Source organism: Haliotis asinina, chromosome 8 (genome assembly GCF_037392515.1).
Source record: "Haliotis asinina isolate JCU_RB_2024 chromosome 8, JCU_Hal_asi_v2, whole genome shotgun sequence".
Taxonomy (NCBI): domain Eukaryota; kingdom Metazoa; phylum Mollusca; class Gastropoda; order Lepetellida; family Haliotidae; genus Haliotis; species Haliotis asinina.
The window spans coordinates 5,391,449-5,407,541 of record NC_090287.1 but is presented as its reverse complement, the minus strand read 5'-3'; the positions used below and the strand labels follow the sequence as shown (position 1 = coordinate 5,407,541).

The 16,093-nt window shown below is 40.9% G+C and overlaps 1 protein-coding gene across 4 annotated transcripts in view; it reads left to right on the top strand.

The window, feature by feature from the left end:
• Positions 1-9,838: 9,838 nt before the first annotated feature.
• The window catches only part of LOC137295471 (probable ATP-dependent RNA helicase DDX28), a 30,927-nt gene continuing 24,672 nt past the window's right edge, over positions 9,839-16,093 (top strand). Inside the window, exons 1-4 of one of the 4 annotated variants that reach the window (XM_067826861.1) lie at positions 9,839-9,947; positions 10,328-10,437; positions 11,257-11,529; positions 12,155-12,268. In XM_067826861.1, coding sequence (XP_067682962.1) covers positions 10,375-10,437; positions 11,257-11,529; positions 12,155-12,268 — 450 coding nt within the window. In that variant the 5' untranslated portion in view covers positions 9,839-9,947; positions 10,328-10,374. Of the gene's footprint in view, positions 10,102-10,327; positions 10,438-11,256; positions 11,530-12,154; positions 12,269-16,093 lie in introns of all 4 variants that reach the window. The other 3 variants (XM_067826862.1, XM_067826863.1, XM_067826864.1) reach the window with 3 other exon arrangements.

The window sequence follows — 16,093 nt, the reverse complement described above, 5'->3', positions numbered from 1 at the left end:
TACATACATACATACATACACACACACACACACACACACACACACACACACACACACATATATATATGTATGTATGTATGTATGTATGTGTGTGTGTGTGTATATATATATATGTTGCGCCATGTAGACACATAACGCACGTGTTGTATACGGAGCCTTCTTACAATACTCTTGGTGAAACCATCATTGTACATCGATACGAGCGAGATTTTCAATGCCATTCTTGTCGCGCTGAAATCCGTACAACTGTTTTGTTTTGTTTTTTTTGTGCTCTATAGCTATTTTGAAAAAATCTTGCCATTTGAAATATTTTACATATTTGTCTATTAGGTAAGAGTACGTTAAATATGTATGTGTTATAATTGTAGTGCAAAGCCACTGTTTGACTGTAGCTGTCGTAGATGACCTAATAAGTGATATCCAAATATGCTACCAGTCCTAATACTTCACTTCCCGTTAGCTGTGATAACACAATACTGGGTGTAAATATGCCAATATTCACTTACTATAAAACGTTGGATTTTTTAAAATATGATGCATGTTACTTTTCCTTTATGTCAACTGTAGTTTTCAAAATTAGAACGTATCACGTAAAGAACCCACACCAGCCACAGTGACACAATTCCCTTATTGTATTGTATTATAGATAGATAACGGTCAGACTCATTTAGACAAAATGTTCGATCTGGTATGAATAAGAAATGAGATCAGGCATTCGATGTTAGAGACTGCGACATGTATCGTCTATAATACGGAGTGTTTGTTATGATTTAATGAAACATGTCAGTAAGATTATTCAATTCAAAATATTGCTTTGATCGTATGACGTTGCTAACGTTTAACATCATGGCAATGTGACGACAAATTGCTTTAAAGATTATCTGTCGACATTTAAAACGTTTTGCAGTGTAACTGAAGTTGATTTTTAGTTATATATAATTTATTTTAGAATTTCTTTTCTTTTGTTAGCTTATTTATATTATCACAACAGTTACGCGTGCACAAGAGGTATAGGGCAATCCTATCGACCTTGACTTACCTTTACGCTAAAACTCATTAACCGTAATTATTTCGTTAAACTCTAGTGATTCACTGAAGCGTTTCCTCGTGGTATGTACATAGTTATTTTTCCATGTTGTCTATGATTATAGGTCACTAGGATATGGCTACATTGTTGCAGGGAGCAATTAACTGAAAATTACAGTAGGTTCAATGTAGATTGGTATTGATTGACTGGTTACATTGACATAACGTGACATCAACAGATGCTCGTGTTCTGGAGACGTAAAAGTGATGTTTTGTGTGCGTGCGCATGTCTTGAAGTTCTGGAATCAGCGCGATGGCGGGGTTTTCTTGAGGGTATTTTATGCATAAAAATAATTGTGACTTCACAGAGAATGTTTGTAGTCAATAAACGCCGCAGACAACAATGCGAGATTATTGACAACGTTAATCAGCAAAATATTTCAACCGATTTATTTGACATCAGCCAACGATAAATGTAAAACTATGTGCCTGCACAGCTATGGAATTATTCTGAAGGCATTAACTGAAAGTATATTATAGCTGGTACACAAATGTAACACTGGAGGTTTCTATGAACAGCCGTGTGTTACATATTTGACATCATGGCTTTACGTCATCACAAAACTTTGAATTGTGCTACATGTTTTTTCGTAAACTTGACAATGTCTTTTGTCACTATTGTTAATACACTATCTTTCGTAAAAGAAACGCACAGGCAAACTTTGAAAGTGTTAACCTTTTTAATGTTAATGTGCATATCTCGTATAATTTGTCTGATGCCAGAATAGGACTAGGCTGATGGTCATGTGTTCTGTTAATAATGGCCATACTGACTGCCTTGTCACAAGACATCAGAGGGACGTTTCCGTCAGTTCCTGGGGTGACCTCTGGGGCATAGACCGAATTAGTCTACGGATTCTGTCCTATAGAATTCTCCTTCTACATTATATTCCGGCAAAGTGTTGTTCACATGCAGATGGTTTGTGGCACATGCTGACTTTGACGTACACGCCCATTGAGTTCATTCCTTTAATCCAAATTTGTCAGTCCAGATACCCTGTCTTTTGTCACCTCTCGTAGACGATTCTTGATACATGCCCTGTAGTCTCGGCGGTAGTAGCATGATGTAAATGAAAGACCCGGATGAAACGATCTTGTGCAGCGGCGGTGATTCTTGTTTCACCACTTTCGTAGGGCGCAGGAGTGCAGATCGAGGTAAGGCACCTGTTTTTAACGCTGAAGGCCCGAGTTAAATGCCCGGTGGAGGCACCTAAGTTTGGGTTCCGAGATTGGCACATTTGCGTAGAAACCTTGGACAAGATACCTATATCCACAATGTCTCAGGTCACCCAACTGTAAAATGGGTACCCGTGAGGATGTGCTGTCAAAGTCATTGTTTAGTTCATTAACCTAACAGGCAGCGTGGCTGTACGCTGCCCAGGCACGTAATTGTCACAGCTTACATTCTGCACCTCCCGGCCACCACCTGTTTTGAATCAAACATGGACATTACGCATAACGTACTAAACGAACATTCTCACTATCTCCTGTACGGTGTTTTTGTGGAATGCAATCTATCATATGTAACTTCGACACAAATAAATATGTAACTTCGACACAAATAAATATGTAACTTCGACACAAATAAAGTATATAGCACTATTCCACCAGCTAATGTTTCTTTGCTACGTGACGTACTATCAGTTTGCGGAAGAGGGATGTTCGGAAATATAAGTCAAACGAACACGACTCGTTTCGACACTGAAGCATACGGTGCAAACCGGCCTGTTCCGTTACCTGTGGTATTGCTTATACATGATGCCACTGGTTAAACTGGAGAGGCTATACTTCATAACTATACACTCTATAAGGACAGAGCCCTCTCGAAGAGCACGTTTTCGATTTTATATAAAAATATGTTGTTTGTTGTTGTATTCATAAATATTAGACTATGGTACTCGGGCCGTATAACGAAGGGTCGGTATACACGCACGACGTCCAATAATGACACTGATCAGCTAACACATCAGAAGAATCAAACAAAATCACAATACAAAAAGCCTGGCGATAATATTACCATCCTCCAAGTAGAATGCAAAACACAATATTTACTTAATGTACCCTTGTCGAGGCAGGCAACGCATTAACCGCTTTACAAAACAATAATCAGACGACAACCGTCGAGATTAAAGCTTTCCCGGCGTGACATTTCTCCTCAGTTACAGTGGCAAATGTCTTATAGTAATGGCGTATTTCAACCACAGCGCTTTTAACCCATGAGGAATGTTCATTGCCATACATATTATGCTTTCATTTGGGCAACACAGAGATGGCTATTCTAGTCATCGATCTGTTCTGTGTGACGCCAACAGCCAGTCAGCATCACTGACTTCCGAGTGTCAGCTGTCAGGTCAGCCAAATTCCATCCCACCTGGACGACAAACAGGTATACTCGGCATTTACATGTGTTATATTTCCGCTTTCCACGGGCCCAGAGCTCCACGTTGAGATACACGTGATGAGAGAGAGACAGAGCAATTCTTATGATCACAGATGTACCATATGTACAAATCCTGTTACTCTTACCAAATTCTTCCAGAATAACGGTAATTTGTATATTCGAAGTGAAAGCATGTTTCTTTCAATATCAAGCTAATCAGTGAGAAAAGTGAAGAATGCGTTTCTTTCTGACAAAAGGGCTTTACAATGCCACATATTCTGCCAGTCAAAGTCGTCAGATTGTTTGTTGCAGAGTTTGCTTTGTTTCGAAAAGGATTTCCACGCAAAGTTGTAAACCAGGAGCCACAGCCTCAAAGCGTTCGTAGCATTACCTTACGTCATTCGTTAGCTAGTTATATACTACAGAGATACGACATGTCGTAAAGATACGAACACTTTGTGGATAGGGACCCAGGGCGATATTGCGGAGAAGACAGAACCAGAAGCTGATAAAGTACCTTTGCTAACAGGAAATCTTTTGCCATTTTTTGGAAACCGTTTATATGAAACCCTTTCTTCAACTACCATCCACCACATTCAGAATCGGCATGACCAAATAGGTACAGCGACAATTGAACTTACGCTTCACAGTCTGTATCCACAAAACGTTCGTAATGTTACGACCTATCGTAACTCCCTGGGTTATCATAGACTTCGACCTATGCTGTGAACGTTTTGTGGATCCGAACCCAGGTATATCAAAGATGTGTTGTCCCTTCCACTCAATTACCAACCTGAACACCTCTATTAGTAAAGATTCAGCGACAAAGACCTGTCCACAAGGCTGTAAGACCACCTGTCCAAATGTCAGCTCAACATTTAGATCGAGCAAAGTCTCAACAGCTCCAGCCGACTGTCTGGTCGTTTGCAGATTGTGTCGATGTGGTGAAATTGTGCAATGGACTCGGCTCTTAGCAGGAATTTCGTACGGAAATGGAAATGGTATTCCGTATGAACGCCTTCGGCGCATATACAAAGCTATAAACAATTATCACATTGATGTATATAGCATAGGTACATTATAAAGACATATACTTTCACATAAGGGACATTGTGAAATACAAATACATTATCCATTGACCAGCCGCTGTCTTAGCTCAAAGCTCAAACATAAATATTTGCAAAGATTATTTAGTAATTCACCTTTTGTGGAAGATAACAACTGATAAAATTTATAGATAGACGGACTGGCATTTGTGATAAAGAGCCGCTTCTTAGATTTTTATAACATTCACATATATGCATAAAATATAAAATTCATCTTCCATTTCTGTATTACATATGGGGCAAATACGTTGATCAAAATCAACTCCTAACAGCCGTCACTCCTTTAATTGTAAACTTCCCGCTCTGATCGTAGTAAGAATATGCCTTTCTTTTTCTTTTTTGTATTTACAAATTTAGATGCTTTTTACTGGTTCTAAACTGCTTTTACATTGACTATACAGCTTACACCTTGAACTGTCTTCAATCGCACTATTCCATGTCTGTATATGCATGTAAACTGCAACGGTTGGTCCATTGAAGACAAACTGACTATAACTTGACATACTGAAGACAAACAGTCTATAAGTTGGTCTACTGAAGACAAACTGCCTATAAGTTGGTCTACTGAAGACAAACTGCCTATAGGTTGTTCCAAAGAAGATAACTGCCTACGTTGGTCTACTGAAGACAAACTGCCTATAAGTTGGTCCACTGAAGACAAACGGCCTATAGGTTGTCCCAAAGACGATAACTGCCTACGTTGGTCCACTGAAGACAAACTGCCTATAAGTTGGTCCACTGAAGACAAACGGCCTATAGGTTGTCCCAAAGACGATAACTGCCTACGTTGGTCCACTGAAGACAAACTGCCTATAAGTTGGTCCACTGAAGACAAACGGCCTATAGGTTGTCCCAAAGACGATAACTGCCTACGTTGGTCCACTGAAGACAAACTGCCTAGAAGTTAGTCGACCGAAGACAAACTACACGTTGACATGCCGAAGACAAACAGCCAATAAGTTGGTGCACTGAGGACAAGCAGGCCATAAGTTGGTCCATCGAAGACAAGCGGTCTCTCAGTTGACACACTAAAGACAAACTGCCTATAGGTTGTTCCACTGAAGACAAACTTCCTACAAGTTGGTCCACCGAAGACAAACAACCTATAGGTTGGTCCACAGAGGACAAACAGCATATTAGTTGACATACTGAAGACAAACTGCCTATAAGTTGGTCCACAGAAGGTAAATCTGACACAAGTCTAGCTGATGATGCTGATGACTCTACGAGCGCTTCGATTTCAATCGATTTCCCACCTCGAGACATGCCAAATATAAATATGGATGGAGGGGACAATGACCACTTCATATCAGTAATTCCTGGAAATAGACCCTTGACAGGGTTTAGTGGCGTTGATGACGATCCTCAGATAATCATTACGTTATTATTTGTGATTAAATACAATATTTGTGTGAAAATATATAATCGGTATTTCACTAAACTGAAATAACATTTCAATGCGGAGTGAACCATGAAATGGAACTAGCTTGAATCGGCCTGAGTGACACTTTTATCTTACATTAGACATGTGTGTGAACAGTTAGAAAATATGTCATGTTTATCGTTTATCTCATTTCCATGACGTATGCACTCGAGGCTGCGGTACGTGAAAATGGGAATGTTGTCAAATCACTCAAGGGACAAACATGCTATCTGATAATAAAAGCCAAATATTATCGACATCTGAAATCCTTTCGAATTACCAAAGTGATGGTTAATGGATGACTACCTAGGTGGTTCCAGTAAACTATATGTCGGTGCCGTGAACTAATTAACGGACACTCCACATTAATCGATCCCGATGCATTCACGGAGTTAATGGCCCGGAAGTGGGGGCTGATTGACAACAACGTCAACATCTACTGGTATAGACAAGACTTGACACAGCACGGACGGTCGACATGTATTGTTATATACCGACCGATTAGAGTACCTTAAATGTACTTGTGAAGGAATATCTCATTGATTTCAGGGTTTTTATAATGGAACACGGCCATCTGACAGCTCAGATGAAATTACGGTTGTCAGCACAGTGAAGCTCGGATATAGTCATTTTGACCAACCGGGTGATGGCATCACGTTGCCGAACACGGGTTTTCCTGCATCTGTACCGATAGAGCCCCCAAACACGACTCATCAACATAATCCAGCAGCTATCGTCTTTAAATGTAAATCTGTATTATATTTTGATGTTTAGTCTGCACTATGTCGATGTGTGTATTATTATGGTATATTTATATACCGCACATATCCATGCGACTAGTGTTTACTGAAGGCGCAAGTATCTGCATTACGTGATCTGGTGTAGGTTGTCAGTACCAGTGTGCCTCGTTGGTCATAATATCCCTGATGTGGAGGATAGAGTTTCGGCTTGGAGAACGGAATGGTTCGAGCCTCTCAAATACATACTGCAAAAACGTGCATTACATATTTTAAAATGAGGCATGAACCGATCTCAACATCCCTCTGATCATCGCGTTCAACATAAACTAAAAGTATAACTGTGTGTTCTCCGTGTGTGAAACAATACCCGTTCTAACAGCCAAATGACTCGTTCTAACAGCCAAATGACTCGTTCTAACAGCCAAACGACTCGTTCTAACAGCCAAACGACTCGTTCTAACAGCCAAACGACTCGTTCTAACAGCCAAATGACTCGTTCTAACAGCCAAATGACTCGTTCTAACAGCCAAATGACCCGTTCTAACAGCCAAATGACTCGTTCTAACAGCCAAACGACTCGTTCTAACAGCCAAATGACCCGTTCTAACAGCCAAATGACCCGTTCTAACAGCCAAACGACTCGTTCTAACAGCCAAACGACTCGTTCTAACAGCCAAATGACTCGTTCTAACAGCCAAACGCACTACAATCGGAAGTGACGTTAAACTATCCGATTGAAAACTTATCTGTATGTCAACATGTTTGTGAAGCAAACTGAATACCACTCGAGACGATACAATGTACGTGTGCCTTATCATCCAAACCAGCGGTGAGAAATCTCCAGGACACCAAGACTGCAATATAGTTATATAGTGAAAGAGAAAGGCCAGTCTTAACTATCCACAGTGACTGAATGAGCCCAGTTTCAGCAACATGGCGGTTGGGAACCCCAGAAATAGGCTTCCCACATTCTACCTAGAGGAGCGAACACTTTAACCACTAGGCTACCCCACCGCCCTAACTATCCACAGTGACTGAATGAGCCCAGTTTCAGCAACATGGCGGTTGGGAACTCCAGAAATAGGCTTCCCACATTCTACCTAGAGGAGCGAACACTTTAACCACTAGGCTACCCCACCGCCCTAACTATCCACAGTGACTGAATGAGCCCAGTTTCAGCAACATGGCGGTTGGGAACCCCAGAAATAGGCTTCCCACATTCTACCTAGAGGAGCGAACACTTTAACCACTAGGCTACCCCACCGCCCTAACTATCCACAGTGACTGAGTGAGCCCAGTTTCAGCAACATGATGGTTGGGAACCCCAGAAATAGGCTTCCCACATTCTACCTAGAGGAGCGAACACTTTAACCACTAGGCTACCCCACCGCCCTAACTATCCACAGTGACTGAGTGAGCCTAGTTTCAGCAACATGATGGTTGGGAACCCCAGAAATAGGCTTCCCACATTCTACCTAGAGGAGCGAACACTTTAACCACTAGGCTACCCCACCGCCCTAACTATCCACAGATAAAAAAACACACATCAGTTTGGTGTAAAGGGGGAAATTGCTCTGACAAATAAATAACTGGATCACTGAAAATCAGCGATTGCACCTGCATAAGCATGCAGTAAAATTCAAGTGCAACCACCGTCAGCAGGGGTGTAGCAACCACTATTTAAAAAAAGAAAAGAGAAAGAAGAGTGGGCTTACACATGATTTATTTGAAAAGGTAGGACAGGCCCTCAATACTAACTAAATACAATGCTCAACAGTGCAACCTATACGGCATACACGAAACAACTGGTTTACTACGCGCCAGGTCAGACTATTTGAACTTCAAATATACTTCCGTGTAATATGCTTACTTCAAAAATGTAACCCGGATTAGTATGTTCTCCTTCAGTAAGCCAGGTTTGTCGTGAGTGGCGACTAACAGGATCGGGTGGTCAAGCTCGCTGACTTGGTTCACACATGTCATCGGTTCCCCATTGCGCAGATCGGGGGTGCACACTTCATGTTCACCTGAGTTTCAATAGTCATAAAACAAAATTTCAGTTCAAAAAGGAGGTTGTGCATCCCCGCAACCACGGCATGTTCCCATAAGGCAGACCTCACAAAAGACAGACAAACAACACAATTTATGGTTGGCTATATAAGGCTTAATTTAAGCTGATAATAATAGTAATGATAATTATTTTTATAGTAAGACTTATAGCATGAAAGATACAAAGTAAAGTGCTTGAGAACATTCTCAACTTCTCATAACAACTCTACTGCTTTTCACTCTATTCACTAGTGAACTAAGAGAGAACAGAATGTGCTGTTACTATACTCTGAAGTGACATGTAACAAAACAGAACAGATTTTTCATTCTGTTCTAAGAAAAAAAAACCAAAATAAAAACACAAAAGGTGAAACATAGAACTTACATGTGTATATATATGTAAGTAAAATATTTACATGATGTCTTTTGAAAAGGGACAGTGTTTCAGACATTTGTATAATTTGAGAGTGAGTGCTTGATAAGTGGTTGATAACCTGAGAAAAATGTACAGATAAAGGGATTCACACAAAAAATATTTTCTTTAAAATGACATTCGTTGTTCAACAAGTGGTTGCATATTAGTAAAACATGGAATTCGTCACATATGACTTGACTACAAAGACTGCAAAGTCGGTTATCTTTCAAAACATTCAGCCAGCGCCCTCCTTCCATTAGTAACCTGTTTGATTTGTTATCCTAAGTTTTCCTAGTGAAATTCTGCTATATATTCATATATATATATATTCATATATATGAATAGAATGCTAATGTTTTTAAAAAAATTGAAAGTACATTTATTTTCTTGATTTCTTGTGTGTACCTGCGTGCGTGCATTAAGAGAGAGACACACACCATGTAATATGGGATGTTTCAGCTATATCTTTAAAGTTAAAACTGAAACATGTTGGGTGGCATTCATTTCTACCAGCAATTCGAACGTAACGCAATATTATCCAGTCGATCCAAACAGCTAGCATAACCGGTCACTCTGAAAACAGGGCTATGACTGATGCTCCAAACAATGCGTTTACTGTAAGGAGTTTAAGTAAGCTCCATACACACACCAAAGCGCTCCCTGCCAAGCACTTTAAAACCCAATTAATAACTGTGATGTGATAGTGAGTTGTAAACCAACATGTGGATGGAATATTGAGCTGAGAGAGGTTTGGTTGTGATAATTCGCTAGGCCCTCAGTATTCATGTTTATCAACACGACACAAGAAGTTGAGCTCTTATTATATGAGATGAGCTGTTGATCGCCAGAACTACTGTACTGTATGCTTATTTCTGGTTCCCTCACCCCACCCCCACCCCGTGGTAATGCTGATATATTGCTAAAAGCAGCATAAAACCATACTCAATCACTCATTATAAAACAGATTTTGTGACATACTATTATGAAGAGAAGTACACGTCATCTCTGTGTACAGGGACATACTGTCATCCAAGTCACCATGCCTCACTTCAATCCATTCAGTCACCTTTTAAGGTGCCAAGCATTCCACGTTGTAATCACATGAATAATGAATGCTCATGCTTTCAGAGAACAACAGTGATTAGCTAGCATAACAACATCATCACTAGGGCAACATGGATAGATCCTACCTGTTCCGGGTTTTGGATCAGCTGATCACGTGTCACAGACTGTCTTCTGTAAGTATGTTTTAACGACAGGTTATTTTACAGACTCGCGCACATTCCTTCTTCCTTGTTCATATATTAAAAAGTGTGATTCTTCACAGGCATTTAGAAGTTGGCATAGTAATACATGACAATTTTATGGATAGCAACTTCTTGGGTTTATTTTCACGACGTTCCTGGGCTTATCCTAGCCCCCTCATCAGGTTGAGCTGAACTGAATAGTAAGGCTAACTGTTAACTCTGCCCATGACCTCACAAGTGACGTCATAAGCATTGTCAGGTCATGGGCAGAGTTAACAGTTAGCCTTAGTGTTCATTTCAGCTCAACCTGATGAGGGGGCTAGGATAAGCCCTGAATCGTCGTGAAAATAAACCCAAGAAGTTGCTATCCATAAAATTGTCATGTATTATTAAAAAGTGATTCTTCATACATTGTTGATCTTGAAAATGTGAAAAGAGCCTAACGCTGAATGTCCGAACTCTGCATATTTTGCTCTCTGAAGCATGGTTGATGATGAAGACAGTGAGTTAACAAATGTCAACAAGCATATGTCTGTGTTTGTCTAAGAATTAAATATTTTTCTTGTCATGATAAATGTCATGTATATAGAGAAACTACCATTGTCCGAAGTTGAATCCTGTAGAAGTAGAACTTCAGCACTTATTCTTTGTGCTGTGACAGATATTACTGTGATTTGAATCTGACATTGATATGTACCTTAAGATCCTGTGTGTTGTGAATCTCTTCACTCACCATGTCTCTGCAAGTTTGCGTATAAGTCGTCTCTACAAACTATGACTGAATCAGAGCCCCTCTTTTCCCTCTTTCAGACACATATTAATAATAGCTTGCCAAGAATCACACTTCCTCAGAAAATGGTCCAAAGGGTTGAAAAAGCCAAGGAAAGAAAAGAATTGTTGGCACTGCAAAAGAAGCGCCGGCCAACATTCAAGACCCCATTAGTGATATCGTGCAAGAGGGAGCAGTTCAATCACCACAAAGGGCAGACATACAGTGGGTTTGATCCAAAGATACTTGCATCCCATGGCTGGAAGAACAAGCAGTCAGCAGGAGACCACTTCACCCTTGTCCCTTATAGTCAGGTACATGTCTGTGACAGGGTACCTTATAGCCAGGTGCATGTCTATGACAGGGTCCCTTATGGAGAGGTACATTTCTGTAACAGGGTACTTCCTAGCCAGAATAGTGTCTGTGACCGGGTCACTTATAGTCAGGGTAGTGCCTGTGACAGGGTCACTTCTAGTCAGGGTAGTGTCTGTGACAGGGTCACTTCTAGTCAGGGTAGTGTTTGTGACAGGGTCACTTATAGTCAAGGTAGTGCCTGTGACTGATAACCAGATTAGTATCTGAATCTGAAGAAGTCTGACATAAACTGGTTAGTGTTAGTTTCTTGCATGCATGACTTTGCATACAACTGTATGCAAATGTGAAAATACTCTTTACTGTTAGTGTGATATATCTGGTTAGATAATGGTCAGTATTTGAACGTAGGCATGAAATTCAAGAGTTCCTTGTTTAAATTGTATTGATTAAAAAAAAATTGTACATAGCATCTCAAGGTTGATAAACCTGTAGTCTGCAATTTCACTGAAAAGTATTTTGAGACATTATGAATCGGTGATAAATTAGTTCATATTTTGTTGCTGCTAGATAAACATTTTCGCACAGACTTCTTCCATGACTTCAGCTGTATACGTTTTGTTCCAGAACCCAGCTCTTAATTTTTCAACTCATCATACCAAGTTCACAGAATTCAAACTTCATACAGGACTCCAAAAAGGTCTTGATAAGTTGGGATATACAGAGCCCACGCACATACAGGTGATGTCATGGTACATTCAGGTGATGTCAGAGCACTTATCATATGTGTGATGTCAGGGACTTGATAAACAGGCATATACAGATCCCACATACCTATGGGTGATGTCACAGTACATTCAGGTGATGTCATGTTCATAGAGGTGATGTCGGGTACTTAGAGGTGATGTCATGATACATAGAAGTGATGTCAGGGTACATAGAGGTGATGTCACGGTATATTCAGGTGATGTCATGTACATTCAGGTGATGTCACGGTACATCCAGATGATGTCAGGGTACATAGAGGTGATGTCACGGTGCATAGAGGTGATGTCAGGGTACATAGAGGTGGTGTCAGGGTACATAACATGATGCTAGTGTACATGCAGCTGACAATCAAGTGACAGGCCATGTACAAGGAGATGGTTAGGAATGTACAGATTATTGGCAGGTTACATGTGGGTGACAGTCAAGTGACAGGCCATGTACAAGCAGATGGTTAGGAATATACAGGTTATTGACAGATTACATGTGGGTGACAGTCAAGTGACAGGCCATGTACAAGGAGATGGTTAGTAATGTACAGGTTATTGACAGATTACATGTGGGTGACAGTCAAGTGACAGGCCATGTACAAGCAGATGGTTAGGAATATACAGGTTATTGACAGATTACATGTGGGTGACAGTCAAGTGACAGGCCATGTACAAGGAGATGGTTAGTAATGTACAGGTTATTGACAGATTACATGTGGGTGACAGTCAAGTGACAGGCCATGTACAAGCAGATGGTTAGTAATGTACAGGTTATTGACAGATTACATGTGGGTGACAGTCAAGTGACAGGCCATGTACAAGGAGATGGTTAGGAATGTACAGATTATTAGCAGGTTACATGTGGGTGACAGTCAAGTGACAGGCCATGTACAAGCAGATGGTTAGGAATGTACAGGTTATTGACAGATTACATGTGGGTGACAATCAAGTGACAGGCCATGTACAAGGAGATGGTTAGTAATGTACAGGTTATTGACAGATTACATGTGGGTGACAGTCAAGTGACAGGCCATGTACAAGGAGATGGTTAGGAATGTACAGATTATTGGCAGGTTACATGAAGGTGACAGTCAAGTGACAGGCCATGTACAAGGAGATGGTTAGTAATGTACAGGTTATCGGCAGGTTACATGTGGGTGGCAGGCAGGGTACATATTATCACTGGTCAGGGTGCATGTGGGTGGCAGGCAGGGTACATATTATCACTGGTCAGGGTACATATGGGTGGCAGGCAGGGTACATGTGGGTGGCAGGCAGGGTACATATTATCACAGGTCAGGGTACATATGGGTGGCAGGCAGGGTACATGTGGGTGGCAGGCAGGGTACATATTATCACAGGTCAGGGTACATATGGGTGGCAGGCAGGGTACATGTGGGTGGCAGGCAGGGTACATATGGGTGGCAGGCAGGGTACATGTGGGTGGCAGGCAGGGTACATGTGGGTGGCAGGCAGGGTACATATCACAGGTCAGGGTACATGTGGGTGATTGGCTGCTTACATGCTATTAATGGCCTGTGTGTATACAGGTACAGACTAGAGTAAATCTAGGACAAGGCAGTTAAAATTTATTTCTGAATTAAATTTTGTTTATTTTCCCTTATCCTGACTCTTGCTTTATTGCTTATCTCCTCTTCCCTGGCAAAGGTAGTGGAATACCTGAAATCCCTTGAAGTTCCCTTCTAAAAGAAGCGGACGTAAAATACACTCACCCACGAGTAACCTCCCTTGTTACTCTCTCTATCTATTGCCCGATGAGGGCAGCTGGAGGTACCTGGGGTCTTTCAAATATTTTGGTCCTTTAACTGAATTTATATTGTGTGCAGTATTTGGCATAATTTGTTAAATTTGTGATTATTGTGTCTTTATTTAGCACGTATTTCATCAAATGAGACTTTGTCTCAGTTTGTGTTTGCAGTGTAGATTAGGGCTGTCAGCGGTTGACCCACACTTAGTTTGTCTGGCGTGTAAGCCCTTATGTTCTCCTGCTATTTGTTGTAAATTTTGCGGAAAAACTTTCTGATTTAGAATTTACTTTAAAAAGGCGACTATGCTCGTCCTAAGAGGCGACTAATGGGATCAGGTGGTCAGGCTTGCTGACTTGGTTGACACATGTCATCGGTTCCCAATTGCGCAGATGGATGCTCATGTTTTTGATCACTGGATTGTCTCGTCAAGACTTGATTATTTACAGACCACCACCATATGGCTGGAATATTGCTGAGTGTGGCGTGAAAACTAGACTCACTCATTCACTCAGAATTTACTTTACATATTCAGTCTGTTCACAGACATATGAGGGACAGGCAATGTCAGCTTGCTTTAGCCATGTCTAAGTTGGTTGATATAAATTCGGGTAACCATTTATCAGTTTCTGCTGCGATTCATTCTAGTGATGTGTCAGACAAGTTTCAGGGGTTATGTCTCGGGTCCAGCGAGTCGTCCCCTAGACCACAAAGGGAACTTCTACAGTGACAGGGTCATCCCAGTCTAAGAAGTCTAGATCATCATCGAAGTGGTAGTCATCTTCATTGAAGTCGTTGCAGAATCAGTACACTTCAACGAAGAAATCCTTTGGGGAAGAGACAGGAACAACATGTATTCGACGAGCCAACATTGATTCTATGCAGTGAGCAGAATATCAACTAACAAAGTCAACTTTCGTCATCACCGAGATCTGCCCTGACAACATCCTCAATGCCCCAGAACCCTTACGAGGGTCGTCAGACAACACAGACTTCATCAGCAGCCTCAGTCATGGCAGCAGACAACTCTACACTCAGTGCAGCTATTCTATGCAGACGCCTTCATGCAGCAGTTTGCTACACACATGATGAGCTTTATGGAGAGGCGTTTTGAAGAAAAACAAAGACTATGATCCAACCCACATGGAACCAGAGCCTTGGCCTCTACACTAGCGCTACATGGAAATTGCTCCCTATCAACTATAATGGAGGGCTACTTTTGAAAGTCAAACACAGTGTTTGTCTACCATTATCTATGAGACATAGCCACGGAGGATGTCACTGGTATTCATCAGTTTGGACCTTTCGTTGTTGAGCAGCAACTAGCGGTTCCTCGAAGGAGTTCGATATCGATATTAAATTTAAAAAATTTAATTGGCCATTTATTATTTTAATGTGCAAAATGGCCCATAGCCTCTTGCCTTTCCCAATCCCTAGAAAGGGTGAACTATCTGTTAAACTAAGATCAGCCTAACTATAGATTCAATGGTAAGCAGATAGGAAACATAACAAAAGGACGTTACTGAGGAGAGATTAAGGCACAAATAAACAATACAGGCTTTTTCTAAGTTCAAAGTGACTTTTGGAACAGACCATGGCCTCATGCAAATTAGTGTGTAATGATTTTCTATTACAAAGGGCATTTTTTAAATGCCGATTTTGAAATGAGGCTTAGCTTCATCATAAACAATAGCTGACATAAAAAATAGTAAACTTTCCTGCTGAAACTATTAGAGGTCACATGCAGTGTAAAACACAACTTTGCAGATTCTGATACCTTTCAGTATGCACTTACCGAAACTTATTATCAAAAATGCCAATTCAACCTGTAAAGTTGAAAAAAACGCAATGAAAAAAAAATCCCGCGAAGTCCGAGTTCAAATGATTCACTAAATTTCCCCCTGTGCTGGGTGAAAAAGTTGTTTCAATAGCTGTGCTGCGCTGTGCCCATAACGCATGCACAGTAAACCCACACTTAGTTTGTCTGGCGTGTAAGCCCTTATGTTCTCCTGCTATTTGTTGTAAATTTTGCGGAAAAACTTTCT